The sequence below is a fragment of the Ursus arctos genome, unplaced genomic scaffold, assembly GCF_023065955.2.
Source record: "Ursus arctos isolate Adak ecotype North America unplaced genomic scaffold, UrsArc2.0 scaffold_22, whole genome shotgun sequence".
NCBI lineage: Eukaryota > Metazoa > Chordata > Mammalia > Carnivora > Ursidae > Ursus > Ursus arctos.
Genome location: NW_026622897.1, coordinates 22,927,353 through 22,947,014, shown reverse-complemented (window position 1 = coordinate 22,947,014; position 19,662 = coordinate 22,927,353). Strand labels below are relative to the sequence as shown.

Below are 19,662 nucleotides of genomic sequence, written 5' to 3'. Positions count from 1 at the left end.
GCACTGGTTCTCCTGCCACCTGCGCTTAGGCTGTCATCCCTCTACCTCCTCAAGAGGCCAGTTTAGGACAATTTAAATTGGAATCCAAATTACATGATCCCCAAAGGCTCATAGGGTAAGCCTGCATTCTGCATTATCCAGGCCCAGGAGGGAGCAACAATCCCAGGAAATGGGCTCAGTGTGGGTGTGGAGGAAGCCTCGGAACCCGGCAGCCTTGATAGGCAGCTCCTCACCTCTTTCTGTGGGAGCAGAGCCTGATTTGCTGCTAGGGGAAGACGTGATGTCTAAACTGGTGGATTTGACAGTGTCGCTTGGTCTGCGGATTAGGCCAATCCATCCCACATTGTTGGGGCTGCAGATGCAGCTGAATGGTTCATAATTACAGCCTAAAGAAACTGCAGACAGCAATAGAGCCAACCCAGACCCTTTCTCTCCCTACAGCCCATGCCAAGCTGGCTCCCACAGGGAACGCTAGTGTGGTTATCCTGCACTGCACTGCCCAAAGACAACACATCGGGTGCAGAGAACACTGTCAGATTTCTAGAAATCTGGTCATTTATCTCTCTCTGTGTACATGGGATTGTGCTTTGTGTCTCAAGAGTGTCCGGTAACAGACCACGCTGAATGGCCGTGGCTTCTGCAAATGTGGCGTCTGTAGACCCAAGGAGATGCCACGGACAGAACAGCAGTCCAGGGGATGCTGTTGTAGGACTGACATGGTCTTTTGCAAGCTGTGTGGCCTTGGGCAGAATGCCCTACCCTCTCACACTCATTTTTTCCCTCTGCTGAGCAGGAGGGCTGAACTTGACGATCTCTGGGAGACCCCCAGCTAGCTCCAACATGTGACAAAGCCAAGACCCAAGACGTTGGCTCCACCGAGGTACCACCCACACCATCTTCCTTCTGAATTTCAACAACGGTTTTTCCATGACTCTTAGAACAAATACAAATCTGCAGTTTTCTCTTCTAATCAGGTAGTGCTGGGATTTCTCAAGGGAGGCCAAAGCTGGGTAAGTTCCCAAATCAGGAACTGAGTGAGGAGGGGGTCTGGAGAGATTTTTAAATTCAACACGATCGTTCTCCCTATCTTTCCCCAAAGACGGTTCAGGTAAATAGAGGAGCCAAGTTACTCTGCGAAGGGGATGGTCACAGAGATTGAACAGGGTTTCTTGACCGTTCTACCTCATCCTGGATCTTAATAGCAGGAGCAACTATTTAACTTTAACTGAGCGTGTTTTCTGACCCGGACACTGTGCTAAGTGCTTTGCACCCATTATCCCATTTAATCCTCCCAACGACCCTGAAAGGGGGGTGCTATTATTGTCTCGACCTTAAGTGTGGAGGAGCTGAGGTTTTAGAGTAAGTCATATAGGAGCAGGAATTAAGCCGGTTTGCCAGTGGAGCTAGAGTTCGAACCTGAGCCCTACTCCAGAGCCTACACTGCTCACTCTCATCTTTGTTTGATTGTGGAAGCTTTCCCTGGGGGCCAAGCAGCCCCCAAGTCCTCCCTCTCCCTGTCCCCCCTCCCCCCACTACTTCCCCCTCACCACGGCTCTTCTTATGGCCCATTGTTTATTGTACCTTCTAAACAATAGCTAATGAGTGTGTGTTACATGGTCCGGAGAGCCAGGGGTGATTTTATTCCCCGAGACAGAGATGAGGTTGTCACACACAAAGGTTAAGTGGCTCTGGTGAGGTCACAGAGCCAGCCCGCAGCCCTACAGCTCTGAGCCCGCCACTTGGGTTCTTGAACTGACCCTCAGGCCTTCTGGCATCAAAGTTTAATTAAGAGAGTTATTTTCATTTTCCTTTCGATCTCCAATTTGCCATTTTATTGCTGCTTGATAATGGTAGATATCGAGGCCCCAGGCAGTTTTCTGCCCCACTGTGCTTTTTTAATGACTCAACTTATCACGGAGAAACCACTTGCTTTAGAGTTAGAGCCTGTTTCTAGGTCCCTGCGTGTGACGGAGACTGTTGCCTTTTCTTAGAGAAAAAACAACCACAAACGCAACTCAGGTTGTTAATTGAGGACTTTTTTTTTTTTTTTTTTTAAATCTTACATTTAAACCCGTAAATCAACATCTGTGAGTCATAAACTTGTTCTGGATCAGCCGTTAGTGGTCTGAATGTTTTTGCACCTACCTCCAATACGACATATTTTAGCTCAAAACCCAGAGGTTCTTTGGTTTGGTGAAGTTTAAGATTCAAGAAAGAGACAAACTTTTGCAAGCTCCACGCTCCTGGAGAGGGAGAGTCTGTCTTTCATGATTGTTTGAAATTCAGTGTATTTTTATCTTTCCTTTTTATGGAGGCTGGTGTGGAGTTGAGGGGTCGAGTAGTAAAGAGAAAGTTTATGTTGTGGACGTCTTCTATGCTTGTGAGGGAATTCTTATAAAAATGGGACTAGTTGCTTGATATCATGAATATCTAACTGCACACCCCTGTCCCCCAACTCTTGCAGCCCCGTTTTGATTCTTGTTGACATGATGTTCCTAGTTTAGGGAGTTTTAGCACTTGCTGGGTGTAATTCCTTAGGTCTTAGGAATGTTTAAAAATACCGTTCTGTTTTTCCCCAAGTGTGGGAGGAGCGGACTGTTGCATGACAAACAAAAACAAGAAAGTATTTCCATGGTTGATTTTTCTAGAGTGCCTCACAATCAGATCTAGTCTTGAAACAACTTGCCTCAAGTAGCTGGAAGGCAAGGCCTGGCTGATCTTGTTTTGCTGGTGGGGAAACTGAGGCACAATGAACCCGAGTGGACATAAATGCTGGGGAAGAGGGGTTCAGCTCTGCTGTGGGGGACAAAGGGCAGGCCTAGGGGCGGAGTCCCTGACACATTCTAGTTCATCTTCACAAGCCATAGCAGACAGAACCAGATCACTTAAACCTTTGAGTTAGAGAGAGTTGGTGGCAAAGTGGACGCCCCTAGTGACCAGGAAGTTGATAGTTCATTACTGAATACGTATTTCCTAAGTGTCTGCAATGTGTCAGGCACTGGGCTAGGGATTGGCTTTTAGGCTCCGGTAAGATAGAAATGCCATCTGAAGTCCGCAGAACATTTACAAGAATCGACTCGTGTCGTAAAGAGAACGAAAATTTCCTTTATCAACATTGATTTGATACTTGCAGACCTGATTGGATTATTAGTATCCCGCATTTGTAAACATATTTTAATTGTTTACATCAGTGCCCCTTGTCCCAAGCGAAGTTGCAGTTAGATCTGAAGTTAGATGCATGATTTGTGATAACTTCACTGTTCACCATCAGCCTCAAACAGAGGGAGATTTCCTGGAGGTCTGTGGTGGGCCCCTGGCTATCCCCCCACCCTCCTGTCTTACCTAACCCCCTTCCTTGATTTGGACCTTCAAATATCTTGAGCTTCTGGGCGGCCAGACTGGGTTACAAAAGGGTGATGGACAAGGTGAGATGTCTCTGTTGAGGAACCGAAGGAATACATTCCCCCACTGCTGGAGTGGAGTGGAAAGTGTTTCTGCTTGGATCGTGGTGGGTTCTGTTAGTGTCTGATGGTGGGGGGTGTTGGCTGCAGAGTTCAGGCTAGCCTGGGGAAGAAAGCTGAGGAGGTTTCTGGGGAAGAGAAAGGCTGGCTCTGAGGCAGCTTCGTTTGCAAGCAGAAAAGTACTCACACTTGGATTTAAAAATAACAGAATTTTCTTAACACAACATCAATAAAACAAGATTCCCCAAAGCAACTCTTGATTTGCTCAGTTCTTTTGCTGATGTACTCAGAGCGGGCAAGGCAGAACGGGTTCAAGATCCTTTCCTTTGCTCCTTTGGACGTGAAAATATCACATTCATTCTTCCAGCCATCCCCCCCCCCCCCCCTTTTCCCAGGATCAGAAGTGTCTGTTCTTGTCATCTGGAGGCCAGCATTGTTCTCTCACACCTTTTGGAAACACAGCTGGATTACAACAATCCTTAAAAAATTAGTATTGTCACATACAAATATTTTCCTCTGGGCACTGAAGGATGGGTGTAATCTGAAGTTTGAACCTGGAGCCAGAGATTTATTTTCTGTTCCTGGCTCCTTTTCTCATTTGCTGTGGGAAACCTGCAAGTTACTAATGCTTCAAGGAGACAAAACTGGGATTAGGCGAGGGTAAGCAGGTGTGTTACAACTGATCTGAGTCAGTTGCAGGAAAGTGGTGGTAGCTCAACCTCGGCTTAGAAATCAGGAAACGTTATTAAAAATAGCTTTCTTTGAGGTTGTTCAGAAAGATTTATGCTTAATCTTCTAGTTAATCAAGAGTAGATCTCAATGTCTGGCTCTAGCTACACATATGTGTGTCTGTGTACGTTCCTCTAGATTTACTGGTTGATGTGTTAATTAGAACCAACTAGCTCCATTTATGATAACCAATGTATTAGTGCAAAGTCATTAATTATTTGGGATCGTGTTGTGGTGTCCGAAGTGTCTGGAATTCCCAAATGGAACAGGGGCTGTGCATTGTGATTCTGTCACAGCTGCGAATGATGTACTCCAGAAATTCAAAACCACAGAGCCTCTGCATCACTCTTTTGGTGGTGGTGGTGGTTGTCAGTTTTATCTAGTGGAGAGTCCATGAAACGAAAGGCTAATGGCGACGTAATTAGAGGAACACAATAATAGCTCCCCCTTCCACCCAACCGCTGCTATAGGTAAACTGGACGCTTATGGCAGGCCATGACTGGATTCCAGTTTGGGGACCCTGTTCCCTGCTCTCCCAATAATACATGAGCATTTGGGCCTTTGTTTGGGGGTGTCCTGTAGGCTGCCTTGGGCTTGATCCTTCTCCAGGGCAGCGAGAATTCTGCTCACGAACGCTGCCTGCGTGTTTTCTTAACTCATTTCTTAACCATGACACTGGGGGGGGGGGGGGGGAGGTGTCTGAAAAATCGAAGGCTCTTCCAGAAACACTGCACCGATTCCTGACTCACTAACCGGCGAGAGTCCAGGACTCCTAAAGCCCTTGGAGGACACTGGCTGGAGAACCCCCTGCGCCCGCTCGCACGCACGCCCCTTCCTCCGCATGCCTCACGTCCTGTGTGTCAGTCTTTGTGAATGAATGATGTACACGCACTCGGAAAACTATGCTGCTACTGGGAGGGGGGGGCAGGAGCGGGGTGACCAAGTCCTCAAGAATGCGTGGCGAATCAGACGGACTTTCCCGAAACGGCCGCGGCAGCCTCTGCACCCAGTCTGTTCGCGCGCTCTGGGTCCTTCCTGGCCGGGCAACGGGCTCAGCGCCCCGCCGGCTCCGCGCTCAGCTATCGGCGCGGCCGGGCGGCTGGGCCTCGGCAGGCAGCGGGCGCGGGCGCGGGCGCTGGTGGCCGAGGAGCTCCGCCCCGCCTTCCTTTCGTTTTTGGGCCGCCGCCGCCGATTGGCTGCGGGTCTCCGGCCCCGCCCCCGGAACGCCCCCGCCCCGCCAGCCCCGCCCCTCACTCCCCCCCCGCCCCCAGCGGAGATCCTGGGGGATGGGGGGGGGCGGGCGCGCAGACCCGGCGGCCGAGGCTCGGCGCCGCGAGAAACGCCCTAAAGAGGAGGGAGAGAGGGAGGGAGAGCGCGGCTCCGGAGAGCGAGAGCGAGCTGAAGCTGCCTGCCGGCGGAGAGGAGGAGTGGGGCGAGGACGAGGAGGAGCGGGGCGAGGCGCAGGCGAGGCTGGGACCCGGGGCGCGCGCACTTCTCCGCAAAGTGCCAACTTCCCGGGAGAGAGTGCCGGGCGCGCACCTTCTGGGCGCGGGGAAAAGTCAGCGGGAATTTGAGATCTTAGGGAAGAAAGTCGGACTTCCCCCGTCCCCCTTCCCCTGTTACTAATCCCCATTAAAAAGACAAACAACAAGAATAACAGCAAACTTGCTATAATCCTGTCTGCCCCCCACTCCTGGCACCATGAAGGCGGCCGTCGATCTCAAACCGACTCTCACCATCATCAAGACGGAAAAAGTCGATCTGGAGCTTTTCCCCTCTCCGGGTGAGTGGTGACTGTCGAGGCCCCCACGCCAGCTTTCGGCCAGAGGCTGGGGTCCCCTCCGCTTCTCCCCCTTTCCGCCGTTCCCTCCCAGGCAGTGCGTTTCTGCCTGAGCGAGGCGATGCTGGTGGCAGCTGGAGCAAGGTAGAGAAGAGGAGGAGGACTGTTGGTGGCCTGAGACCCTTGTTTGGGGGGTGGTATTTATTTTCACAGCTGTGTTTTTGTGAGTAGTGGGAAAAAGCCTATAGAATGTCCAGCACCCTCATTTCTGCTTTTTTTTTTTTTTTAATCTTTCCAAATGAGCGAGCACGCTCTGGCCTTATTCCTTAGCGTTAGGGGGGATGGATACTGCGCAGAAGGCATCATCCGCTGGCCCTGCATCTCCCAGAACTGGAGCTGGATGGAGGGCCCTGGGCAGTAAGAGCCGAAACAGTGTCTCACTGGCTGGCCTACAAGCACATTTTCAAACGTCTTGCCTTCCTGAGCTCCTCTGTCACATGTCCCTTTGCTATCTGGCTCTTCTTTTCTGGGTTGAGGGCAAGGAAGTGGTAGGAGAACTGAAATGATCATCTTAACTTCTGGAAACATCCTGATTCTATTCATGCAGGTTACTTAGCCTATCCAGATCTTTCTCATCTGCCACATGTTTGTCCTCTGGTACCAAAGATCTGTTAGAAGAGAGAAAACATCCTGACCCCAGACGTGACTTTGGGTCTTTGGTGGGTGGTGTTATCCAACTCTTTGATTTGAAGGATTTAGAAGAAGGGGATAAGAAAGAGATTTGATTTTGTCTTAGACACAATTTTTGATGCTAAGCAGTTTCACGGAGTCCAGAAGTCCTGGAATAAATGCAGTTTGAGAAGAATAGATGTTTTCTTTTAGAATAAGGAACCACCAGCTATCCTTCCAAGATGAGTGATTTTAGAGGTAAAGGTATATATAATAAGATATGGAGAGAAGGTGATGCTTTCTGGAAAATAATTAATTGCAGTGACCTGCTGCTCTGTTGTATCTGATTATTGGTAAGTTTAGCTGCTCTTGACTTTGGTTGACACTTCTTTGCCTCTGCCGTCATCAGTTGCTTATTTTAACCCTTTCTTCATCTGCTTAAACTTCCAAGCCAAGCTGATGTTCTGTCCTTCGGAGAGATCTTCCCGAAATGTTAATGAAGACATGGCCCTGTCCTCTCCCGTTAGACCCCCGAACCTTCAACCCCAGTATTCGGAGTTCCAGTGGGAAGTGCACAAAGAAGGCTAAGCTTGTTTGTTGTCACAAGGATGATGCCGGTCAGAGCAATGCTGAGATCAACTAGAACCATGGAGACATTTCAGGCACTTAGAGCTATAGTTCAGGAAGGATGTCGTTGTGCTGGTTGTGTTTGGGGTTCAAGGAAGCCAAGAATGAATTCTGTTAGTCACAATTGATCCAAGCCGTGTATCAAAGAAATGAAAGGATAGTTCCCAGCAAAGATATAAACTCAACTAATAGGTTCTTTCCTTAAGAATGGCTTGTTTATGTGCGCGTTTATGGGGAAGAGACAGATTTGGCTGTCTGGGAAGTATCGAGTAAGATAGGTCAGTCCACATACCTACAATGGATTTCTGTGCTGGGAATGAAGAAGCGCCCCTGGGAACACGTGTTTTAGATCGCAGTAAACAGCTGAAGTCATTTTGGGGGGGGGTAATTTAATATTATATATTAGAGATTTTGAGCATATGGTGGTGTTATTTTGGTTATTGATAAAAATAAGTCCCAGGGCAAGTAACTTTGCTTAGCATTCCCATCTGTAAAATGGGAATAGTAAGCCCTAATCCTACAGTCAAAATCTGTTATAATAAGTGTCTTTAGAGTGCCTCTCTTTTTCAAAAAAGGCTGACAAGCCACTGCTCAGGTTTTGTAATCAGCCTTCGAGACAACAAAATTTCAGCTGGTCAGAGAAATTGGGCAATCTGCTGCCATTCATCACAACGAGATTTGATTTCTGGGACTGTCTTGGGGGAAAATAGAGAAACTTGAAAATTTATAGAAGTTTTAGTTTATGTATTTTTTCTGGATTTTTAGTAGCATATATGTGAACATTGTACCCATATCTCAGAAAGGAAAATAGAGGCCCAGAGAAGGTAAGTCACTTACTTAAGAAAATCTCGTAAGCCCATGGCTCGAGTAAAATCAGTCCCTTTTTCTAACTTCTCGGTGTATGTTGCCTTGAGTAATACTGCAAGTTACCTTTGAAACACTCAGCAAAGAAACTTCAGTTGAGGCTTAACCTTGCAGGTGCATGGATAGAAGAAACACTGGCCAGGGCTGCCTGCCTTTGTTGGTGGGTGGAGAAGACACTGACTAAGTGGGGATTTGCTTTGCCCATCAGACCATATAGGACATGTGTTTAAAGTTTAACTTTTCACAGTGTGGCTTTGTGTCCACAGCTGTGACTTAAATATTTTTTCAGAATGATTCTTTGGGTCGTTTAGTTTCTTAGGTGTGGAGACAACTAGTTTGGGATCTTATCTGGCTTAAATAATTAAACCAGGATTTCCCTCCCCCCACCTTCCCCAATACATGGGAGCCAGTAGGGAGTCAGTAGGAAGTGGGTGTTGAAACAGGAGCCCTGGGTTATGTGCCTGTCTTTGTGGCTAGGACCTGATCCAGAACTTTTATTCACATTTCTTCTAGATTGAGACCTCCCAGGATTTTCAACAGCTTTAAGTACCAAATTAACATATATTTTGGAATAACCTGGGAATTGGATATCCCTTGGAAGTGTAAAGTGGGTATACCATTTTGATTGCAGTAGGTGATGGCGGGGGGGGGGGGGCTCTCAGATCTTAAATGGGCTAAAACAAACAAAGCCTTGGAGAGTGGAGTGTCCACGGAGTCCCCTCCTGGTGTGGAGCTTACTGAGAAGGGTGGAGGCTAGGTGCCAAAGCAAATACATTCCCGAGCCGCTTCATTTTTCCCCTCCTTCCCCATTCCACCTTCTTGGTGAGGTGAGCATAATGTCCAGAGACCAGCAGGAGTTCTTTCTTTTTTTTTTTTAAAGACTTTATTTATTTATTTGACAGAGATAGAGACAGGCAGCGAAAGAGGGAACACAAGCAGGGGGAGTGGGAGAGGAAGAAGCAGGCTCATAGCGGAGGAGCCTGATGTGGGGCTCGATCCCAGAACGCTGGGATCACGCCCTGAGCCGAAGGCATACGCTTAACTGCTGTGCCACCCAGGCGCCCCAACGAGCAGGAGTTCTAATTCTGGATGTTCACTACCCCCATAGGGGATGTGCCTCGATCAGGGACTCATATTGCCCTTAGAGATAGGAAGATTTGTTCCTTTCGCCGTCCCTTTGGTCAGCCTTTGTGTCTTCATCAGTGTAGACAAGAGAGAAGGGCAGAGCTGCCCAGGCTATTAAGCTCGCTCATTCACTGTGCTTCCAGTCCCCTACGGACCACACTCCATTAGTGACTAACGAGCCCGGTGGTTCAGAGCCCAGACTCTGGAGCCAGCCTGTCTGGGTTTGAATCCCAGCTCTGCCACTCACTAGCTGTGTGACTTTGGACAAATTACTTCATCTCTCTGTGCTCTAGCTCTTGCATCCGCAAAATGAGTGTAATAACTGTTCGATCTTTTAGGGCTGGTAGGAGAATTGTGTCTCTTGATGTGCAAACAATCTTAAAACAGTACTGACCCTTAAGAAATTCTCCACTGTTAATTAGAAAACAAGTTGACAGAAAATGAGCCTGACCAGTGTAGAATTTTCAGGGGCCCTTGAAATGTTTCATAAGGGGCTACTGCTCTATTATGCACCTCCCCTCCTTTTTTGAGAGGGCAGGAAGGGTCAAGTTAAAAGAACTCTTGCACCACCTTGGCTGAGATCTCGTGCCAGTGGGGTTCCATGCTGTGCCTCACAGAGCCAACACAGTGAGCCAGGTAACTTGCCGAGTGTCCCAGTACCTCCAGGTCCCAACACAGAGCTAAAGAAAGGGGCAGGGGTCGGTCAGTCACTTTGGGTGATGGAGGGTGTCAGTGCTACCTCTAAGCAAGAAGGCCACCAAGACTAGGGGCCGGGGGGACATTCGAAGGGCTGATGAAAAAAGCAGTGGTTCAGTTATGCAGGGTTGAGAAAGGCATCGTGTCCACTTCTTATAAAGTATCGCACATTTTATTTATTTATTTGGTTGGCAGAGTTTGCATTCCTGGCATTTTTGGTTGGTTTGTATTGCTGTTTTTTTGTCTATGTAACTTTTTTTTCTTTCTTAAAGAGACCAGACCACCCTGGAGGAGGATCACCACCCGCCTCCCCCCACCCCCACCCTCCCCCAGGAGACAAACCAGCCTGTGGTCAGCCTCCCAGAACCCAGCTCACTCTGGGCTCCAGCAAAATGCTCTGCAAGGCAGAGAGCTGGTTAGTGTAGGTCAGGATTTTTCAGGAAAGCAGGGCTCTCTCTTTCAAAGAGCACAGATAACTCTACAATGGCTGTAGCAACAGCGTAATTACAGACATCTCTCCGGTTTGTGGAATGAATAACCCGTGGCTATAGTGGTATCCCATGAGCTGGCATGGAAGGTAGAGTCTTGCCATCCACAAATGACAAATTATGGAGCCCCCATTATGTACCTGGCACTTCCACATCAAATAACACTTTTTTACCCTTCACACTAACTCAGGTGGGGAGAGCTATTATTTTCTCCATTTTTCAGATGAGAAAAATGATATTCAAAGAGGTGCATAATTTGCCCAAGGCCACACTGTTAGAAACTTACACACTGATAAGCTGTGGCAGGCATTTTATACCTAAAACAAAAGCACCATGTTATTCATAGAAATTCTGGAAATTAAAAGGGGCTGTTTAAAACAATTACATATATATGTGTGTGTGTATATATATATATATGTATATAAACAATTACAATTATATATATAAACAATTATATATATGTGTATATATACAAACAATTACAATTATATATAAACAACTATATAGATATATATAAAGGGGGCATATGAGAAAGCAGTGATGGTGGGTGCTCTGGGGGTTGAATCGGTGCGGGACTTCCTGCCACCTTGCATGACTCTCCTGAGCTTAGGGAGAGGCCTGTTCCATGGGCAGGCTCCAGGCCTGCCAGTCCAGATGTGGTGCTTTAGGAAGGTGCTTGCAGGTTCGAGCCAGGCTTGCCTCAGATGGCCAAGCAGAGAACTAGGGTTCTTGTTTTTCCAATGTCTTCCAGATGTCCTTCTCTCTCTCACAGGTGGGGAGGCGATTATGTTCACTTCCAAGGTCACATCCTTCCTGGAGCCTCCTGATGCTGCCTGTTTTGCCTCTTGCATCACGGACACAGCTCTGCATATAATCTCACTCACAATCTGGCCCACGAGAGACATAGATCAGCAACGAGTTTGTTTTCTTAATACAGCAGTAGTTTAATTTTCCTGCTTCCAAAAGAAGCCACAGGCCCCTACATTTGCTGTCTACACACCAATCGTTTTATTTTTTCCCAACTGAAATGTAGTATTTTCAAGGCCATTTCATGGGTCGGGGGACTGTGTGTAGTTATCCTGGCACAAGGAGGGAGGGCGAGCTTTGGGATTCTACCTGTAGACCCACCAGCCCTCCACGACCTCCCCTGGCTAATCGAGAAACACACACCCCGACCACTTGTCCCTGGGTAAGATATGGGTTCCTCTATCACTGCCTTATGGGGAGCATTTCCTCCAAGTAATTAATATCCTGGGACCCACACAGTCATCATAGAGGTGGATTTGTATATTGACAATACAGTCTCCATATTTTTATCTGGCTGCTCCAGAATGAAATGTTGGCCCCACTTCCCTGCTCGTACAGAATGTCCGATGAGAATTGCTCTCCTGTTCACAGCCTCTTAGGCCCACTCTTTGCTTACAGCTGCTAAGCAGTCCTTTACTCAGCATTGAGAACATTAAGACAACTCCCAAATCTATCATTTCTATTTGTCATGTGTCTGTGGCTTCGCTTTTTTCAGTTGGGTTCAAGACATCTTTTTTTCAAAATGTCAGTAGATGTTTTTCAAATTGCATAAGCAGGCTATTTCTACTTGGCTAATTTTCCGAAGCCCTGTGCCTATCTGTGTTACTTTTTTCTTTTAATTGTGTAGTTCAGAGTCTCCGTGCAGATACAGAAAGAAATTGGTCTGTGGTGTAGGTTGCAGGAGATCCAATTTCATTGGCAGGGAGCCATGCTTACAGACACACTCAAAATATTGCTGTTCAAGCCATAAATATTTATTGATCATTTGGCCAACTTTGTCATATTTCCCGGGTGCTTTCCAGTTTGTGCTGCTTGGGTCCAAGTCTGTCACTAGATGCTCCCCATGTTGCTTCTTACTGTCCCATCAACTTTTTTCAATTGTCCTTTTCTGAAGCATTTAGTTCTGCCCCTGAGAATTGTAAAATACTGACCTGGATGGTGCTTTAAGACCCAAAGTAGTATTGGCCGGCTTTAGGCTATTGGATTTCAGATCTTAATGGTGTATAGGTAGTGAGTTCATGTAATTTACCATCTAAACTGGGACACTTTTCAGAATGTAATGGGCACTGTGAATAATTATACTAGAATGATGGACGTGAGCTGGGACTCTCCCAGCAAATGAGGGTCACACCATTTAGACACTGAACTTTGATGATAATATTCTTTATACTATCTATTCTCAATTGTTAACCTTGGGGTTTAGACCATCCAAAGTAAGCTACGAGGGCCAGATTAAGAGTTTGAAACAATTCAAGTTCAGTGTGGTTTTCCCCCAACCGTGAGTTATATTTTTAAATGTGTTTTTGACGCATAATATAATATTTCTCAGAGCCTGAGAAACAACTACAAATCAACCTCAAACAAGTTCACTTCAAGCATTTGAAACCTCTCGGTAGCTCTGGGGAGCTATGCTAAGCTGTTGATTTCTGCTTTGCAAGGTTCTGCAGAGGAACTGTAAACTTTTTGCACGTCGTGTGTGTTGTGTGTCTGTGTGTGTGGGGGTGTGTTTGTGTGAAAATGAACTTTTGAGTAGGGGGGAAATGTCATCATTACACAAGTGAAGACAATTAACATTTTTGCTTTGTTTTGTTTTAATGCTTGTCCAAGATGAGAAGTTTTACTGATGGGATCAAAAAGGGCAAGAAAAAAAGGAGGTTTTTTTGTTTTTTTTTTGTACCATTAAAGTGGGTAAACACAAAAACAAAAGTAAAAAGCAAGCCCTCAGTGCTTTAGGAGTGGAGGAAGGGAATGGTGGATTCAATTGCAACATCTCTTTTGGCTAAAAAGGAAGAGAGAGAAAAAAGGAGTAAGAAAGTATGAAAGAACTCATAAAGGAACAAAAAGAAATAATCGAAAATGAATAAAAGAATTGAAGTGGTTATTTCATAGACTTTTGGAAAAATCCTCATAGGGACTAGTCTTGGGTGGCCAGGTGGGTGACCTTGGCTCTCCATTCTTCATCTGTGGAATCTCTTCAGGGGTCTTTAAATCCCCTGCGGATGCAGGCCTGGTGGGGGCAAATCAGATGAGATCTTCCCTGGGCTCCACATGCTTCCATGGCTGAAAATGCAAGAAGACCGTTGTGGGAATTTATGGACCTGCATGTGGATCAATGATTATTTATATTTTCTGTGCCTGTTGGGCTCTCTCTTGCAACACTTCTAGGCTAGAATAATTTCGCAGGTCAACTTCAGGGAGAACATGGCTATTTCAGAAGCATTTGAAGGAGGCGTAAGAACAGGGAAAGGATTATTTTAGATAGAAAGAACAGTGTGGGAAGAATGCCGAAAGTTTAGAGTAAAATAAAAGCTTACATAAATATGAAGAAAACTACCTTGATTGTAGAAAAGGAAGAGAGAAGGAAACGTGAAGGCAGGACCCATGTGAGAACATTTTGAATCTCAGGATGAATTTTGCCTTTGAAGGTAGGGAGGGTTTAAGGACAGAGAAGTGTTACTGAATAGGCTTCTGAGAGAGATGTTTTTTTTTTTTTTTTTGGTAGCATTACTTTACCTCCTACTCATACTGTTAGTTGTTAAAACCTCTGTATCAGTTTATCAGAATAGGCGTTAAACCTCAGAGTAGATGACAGAATCAATCAGGTACCTATTTTCAAGGTACGAATGGAAAATAAAACATCTAGGTCAGGCAAGGGCATTCCTGAGCCCAGGGAGTGTTTGTAGATCCATGGTTTTTGAAGCATTTAGGAACTCTTACTATGTGGTAGGTACTGTAACGGCTCTCATCGAATGCCATTTTTGTGCGATAACAGTTTTGTGCTAGGGTAATTCATTACTTAGCGTTCATGTTTAAAATAAGAGTGTGTTGTTGAATCTGATTTTAAAATACCCTTCAGAAAGTCCATCACCAGGACATTTTTGGTGGAAGAGTTTCCATGTGATGACCTTTGTACTTCTAGTATTTGTATGTTTTTTCTATCTGATATTCCTTGCCTAAAACTTAAGGGAATTCTGTACACTATACAAAGTTGTCTTATGTCACTGGAATACTAATTAAATGTGCGGACTACAGTGAGGATTCATGCATGGTAAGGGGAGACTTAGGAGCATAGTAGGAATAAATATTGTGAGTAGGGGGTACACTCTGGGGGGCCCATCATTGCTTGGAGAGTCAGCAGCCCTGGAGTTTAGCCATAGCTTTGCACCTGTTTGTCTGCGTGACCTTGGGCAAGTCATTTCATTTTTTCTGGACCTCATGTTCTTCCTCAGTCAAATACACGAACCAGAGAAGATGACCCGTAAGATTTCTCTTTACCCTGACATTTTATGATTTTAGAGAACATTTGAAATAATTCACGCTGGGCGAGAACATAGAATGTCACTCAAGAGGTCGGCAAAATGAGGATGTTTTTCTCCTAATCCTCACATTTTGTCCATCATTGGGAGAATTTGGGATACATCTGTGAAGGTTAGTAACTCTCGTGGAGGGAGGTGATGGAAACTGTTCCCGGCGTCGCTTGCCGTTGGAGAAACCGGGCACATTGTCTCTGGGGTGACACTGGACCAGGGGCAGACCTTCCTCTTGGTCCCCCTCGATGCAACAGCTTCCTTGTCCCATCAGCCTTTGCTACAGTTGCAGCGGAAGGCAGTTCCAGTGTGGGGTCTCGTCTGGAGGAAGGAGATGTAGGAAGGAGGGGTCCAGTAGGTGAGGCAGCCGGCCCCAGCTGCATCCTCCAGGCTGAGCATGTGAGCAGTGAGCAGATTCTGTCTAAGCTGCCACTTCTCAGCGCACCGCTCGAGAGGGAAACAGTCCCCTCCGGCAGCAGGAATGCGTTCTGCTGAAAGCCACCGCGGTGCCTCTTCCTGACATACTCGGTCAGTCAAGGCCCCTGTCTCCTGTTTGTATAGAGGGAAGGGCCCAGGCCTGCTGGCTCTGGCTGTTCACGCAGCAAGCAGCTGACTCTTCTGCAGGCGCTGGCCGTCCGGCCGAGTCAGGGGCCACAAAGACACCACCTGCTTTAGTGGCCCCAGCCGTGTCCCTGAAGGTACAAGCGGGTGCTGGGGCGTGGCGAGCCCAGGCCGCCTTGCTTCTCAAAGGCCGCTCTTTGCAGCCGTGGAAGAGTGTCGCCTGCACACAGCTGTTATCTGAAAATCATTTTCTTGATGTTATTTCTACACTTTGAGAAAGGCCTGTCACAATTTTCCCCTTTTCTGTCAGCGGCAGGCGTCTAAGGGCGGCATGCCAGTTTGGGGAAAAACAAGAAAAACTGCCATTGGTATCAAGGTACACTCTATCTACTTATGTGGGTCCTTCTCTCCCTCATCTTGCCCCTCTTCCCCCCCCCCCCCACTAGTTGCTAGGTGCTAATTATTCATCCGCGAGGGTATTCATGTGCTGAGGGCTTCATTATTTTACACTAACTGCCAATGGCTAAGGATTATTTCCATTTCACAGAGGAAGATACAGAGAGGTTCAGCAACTTGCCTGAGCTCACACAGCTGGTGAGTGCAGGGCTCTAGATTTAGACCCACTTACTCGGAAGTTCCGGGTCTGCTGTCTCCAAAATGTGCAGAAATATTGGGATGCTTGTAGAATTTGGGGGAAACACTCAGGTCTTTCATGTTTATTATCCACCAAGTCCCTTAATACTTGTTTATAATTTGGTAGCAGTTTTACAGTTAGACACGTGACTTCACCACACTTGAACCTCAAGGTAATTTTTTTAATTAGTAACATTTTATAAATGGGACAACTGCAGAGCAGTGATTCTGAGTTGTTGTTATTTTTTCCCCCGAGTTTACACGGTCAGTTCAGTGGCAGAGTTAGAACAGGAAGCTGTATTCCTCCAAACCCTGACATTTCCATTCAGCCATACACATTTTCACTATTTCTTTGATTTGGTGAGTACATAGTGCATTCAATGTTCATGATAATAGTAATAATAATAATAGTAATAAACATTAGCTCGAGATCAGAAATGCCAACAAGACACCCTCTTCTCTTTTGTAAGAAATAGATTTCCCCCACATATTTTATATGTAGTTAGTGGGTCCCACACAGTTGGCTAGCTAGTGAGCTCAGAGTGGGTTGCACAGATGACTCTGACATAGGATCCGAAAAATCTGCATAGCTTTCCATGATGCCAACGCACTGGCCAGCTAAGTAGGATGGCAAGTTAGTTTCTTCTCAAGAAGTTAAAAAAAAAAATGTGAGTTATTCCGCAGGCTTCTAGATAAATATGCAGTTTCCCTCTGGGATGGGTTGACTTTGGACTTGGAGAAATACATTATTTTTTAAATATAAATAATTTTGAAAAGAATCCCTGTCCAACCTGTTTTGCTATGTTGAAATATATAGTCTTCTGTGCCTCTGTTTACCCATTTTAACAAATGAGGTCCATTTTGATGACTAGCAGGAACTTCAGGTAGCTGGAGGGGAAAAAAAACCCCAAAAACTGAAAAACAAAAAGCTTTGAATCTCATACTGCATTTTATGAGAAAGAATTGTGTCAAAAAGGTGTATAAGAAGGAATGATATCTTAGATAAGTGGGGTTTTTTTTCCCCCGTTAGCTTCCATCTGGGGCAGGGGCATTTGCCATGGCATCTGGTATATACACGCCCGAGTTGAGCAAACTCATACAATGTGTTGTTCCTTAGCAATAAAATAAGCCCCCTCCCTCTTGTGTCGGTCATTCTGGAAACTAGAGCGTTCCAAGGTGGTGACAGGTTGTTACACTGAGAAGTATCCCCTTGGCATGTTGTTGTTTTCCTCGGGGTGAATGCAATCCTAAGTAGCCTGCAGTGCCCTTGGGAGGGCTCTGGATTGTAGGACAAGAGGAGATGGGAATGGGGAGTAGAGGGTGGTACCCCTGATTGCAGCAAAAACAGAGATAATCATGTTAAGTTTGGCACTTTTGAATCTCAGCCCTAAACTTAATGCTTGCCAGGAAGATCTCGTCTTTCAAGGCGAATCTTAGTGTGGCTGGAAGTGTGTCTCCTTCTCAACCTGACCTTTGGCTTCGTGCTCTCCACTTGAGGGGAGTTTGGGTCAAGCCGAAGGAGCCCGTGGTCTTACCTTTTCCTGGTTTGAATGTTTTCTGTGCTTGAAACTGGGCAGGTCTTCTTATAGGTGGTTATCCTTTTACCTTTTATTGCCTGGTGTGGGAATGAGGAGAGCTGGGTCTCTTTTTACTCTGGGATGCCAGACACTGCCACATCTCTGTGACATCGCTCTTCTCTTTCCACATCTCTGTGACATCGCTCTTCTCTTTTGGAAGAAGGGTGCTTGATCCTCCTGCGAGAGCTGCCTCTCCTTGGGAGAGTGGGAGAGTTCATGAGCTCAGGTTTAGAAAGTACTCTGGAGTCACTGGTGATACAAGAAATGTTATTAAATTAAGGAGAGATATGATACAGAGTTACGATACTGAATACATACGAACTAAGGGTGAGTCATGTGTGTGTGTACAGGAAACGCATCCTTGATTTCACGTCAGATCAAGAGTTCAATCTTACACCTTCCTTGCCTCCTAATGGAAACCAAACGTTCTTCAAAACTGCTGGTGCTTGTTTTTGGTCTTTGTATGTATCTGGGTTTCAGTTTGGAGGAGTGAGAGGAGTAAAACTAATATTTATAGAGTACCTACCATGTGCCAGGCGAATGGTAGGGTGCTTGGCCCTAATAATCACCTTCCTTAAACAACTCTGTGAGGTTGGTCTTTTAATCCCCCATTTTGAAGATAAGAAATTGAGTCTCAGAAAGGCTCAGTTAATTTTGCCAAGGTTCTAGAGCTCTCAAGTCACAAATTTGAGCTTAGATCTTTGCAATGACAAAGTCCTCCCAACTTAGAATCTGTTCGGAGAGAGAATTTGCTAACATTCTCATCAGAGGCTTTGTTTTTGGAATATCATTTTGTGCATTAGGGCTCCCTCAGGCTCCTCGTTATTGTCAGGGTAAGGAAGAAAGCATTCAGTAGATCTATAAATATCCACCATTGGGATGTGTAATACAGAGAAAGCCCCCCCCCCCAAAAAAAGTTCCTAGAATTGTCACTACGCCTTTTCAAATTCAAAATGCACAAATGAAAAGTCACCAACTAAATTCACCAAGCTTACCTACAGAACTGAGGCTTTGGCCCCCATTTTCCAGATTGGGAAATCGAGGACTGAAGTAAGAGCTCCACCCTTGCTTGAGAATTCTCCAGGGAGGGGACGTTCAGAGGCACAAGTCTAGGCCTTGAGGCCACTTGATGCAACAGGAATGTTTGTAGATAAATAAACACACATGGAATGAATCAGTGTCTACATGGCGGACCTGCAGTTAACCTCTGATTCAATTGCAGATTTAAAAAAAAAAAAGTATATTGCTTTATTTCTGAATTTTTGAAGGTTTCTCTTAGGGGGGCTTTGTGGCTTTTCCACGCCCTCACCTGTAGTCCTTTGTGATGGATGGGCTGATGGGGGAAATGTGAAATTCCAAACTGGCTTCAGTGTCTCCAAAGGATTTGGGGTGCTGGACGAACAAAACAGCGATTTTGTTTCTTTAAAAATGAGATTGGGCCCTGGTGACTTGCCTCTGGGTTCATAGGGTTTGGTGGGGTTGTGCTGCTCGCAGGCATGCTGCAGACAGCGAGCGAGGAGCAAAGATGAGTCCCATCTCCCGGTGGCCCTCGGCTGCCTTGCTTTCTAAGAAGAGAATATTTTCATGTTTTTATGGGCACACCAATTCCAGGGAATTAATATTTGAATTTCTAAAAGCTGGTGGTGCAAGATAGGTTCCTCCTACGCAAACCCGTCACAAATCTCTTCGCAAATCTTCTCAAAATGCCTCACTGCAGTGTACCTTTTATAGAAATTGTATTTGCTTTTTCTGTTTGCCGGGTGGATTTGCGTATGCCACAAGTTTCTTCCCATAATCTTAAGATCTCTCTATATTCTCTTTTTCCCATTTGGTGGATGAGACATCTAAGTGCAAGGGAAGGGATTTGCATTTAGGTTCATTTAGGTTGCTCCATAGAAAGTCATCTTTGTCCCCAAATCACAGTCTGCCGTTCATTATGTGGGTGATGAGGATGTCCCTCACTGCAGGCACCATGGTGTCCTGGGAACAGCAGGCCTGACGTGAGCTGGCCCTGGGTTTGAATTCAGACACTCTGCTTGCTGATTTGTCCTTAGGCAAAGTATTTAGCTTCCGTAAACCTTGTTTTTGCTGATTCTTACAATGGAGAACCTAATAAAG

The 19,662-nt window shown here is 46.0% G+C and overlaps 1 protein-coding gene across 7 annotated transcripts in view; it reads left to right on the top strand.

Annotated features, from left to right (window-relative positions):
- ETS1 (ETS proto-oncogene 1, transcription factor) overlaps positions 1-19,662 on the top strand; it is a 128,707-nt gene that overhangs the window by 57,224 nt on the left and 51,821 nt on the right. The window contains exon 1 of one of the 7 annotated variants that reach the window (XM_026505422.4): positions 5,497-5,973. The exons of 4 other annotated variants lie outside the window; for them this stretch is intronic. In XM_026505422.4, coding sequence (XP_026361207.1) covers positions 5,892-5,973 — 82 coding nt within the window. In that variant the 5' untranslated portion in view covers positions 5,497-5,891. Of the gene's footprint in view, positions 1-5,496; positions 5,974-19,662 lie in introns of those variants that run through there. 2 more of the 7 variants (XM_026505421.4, XM_057316621.1) reach the window with 2 other exon arrangements.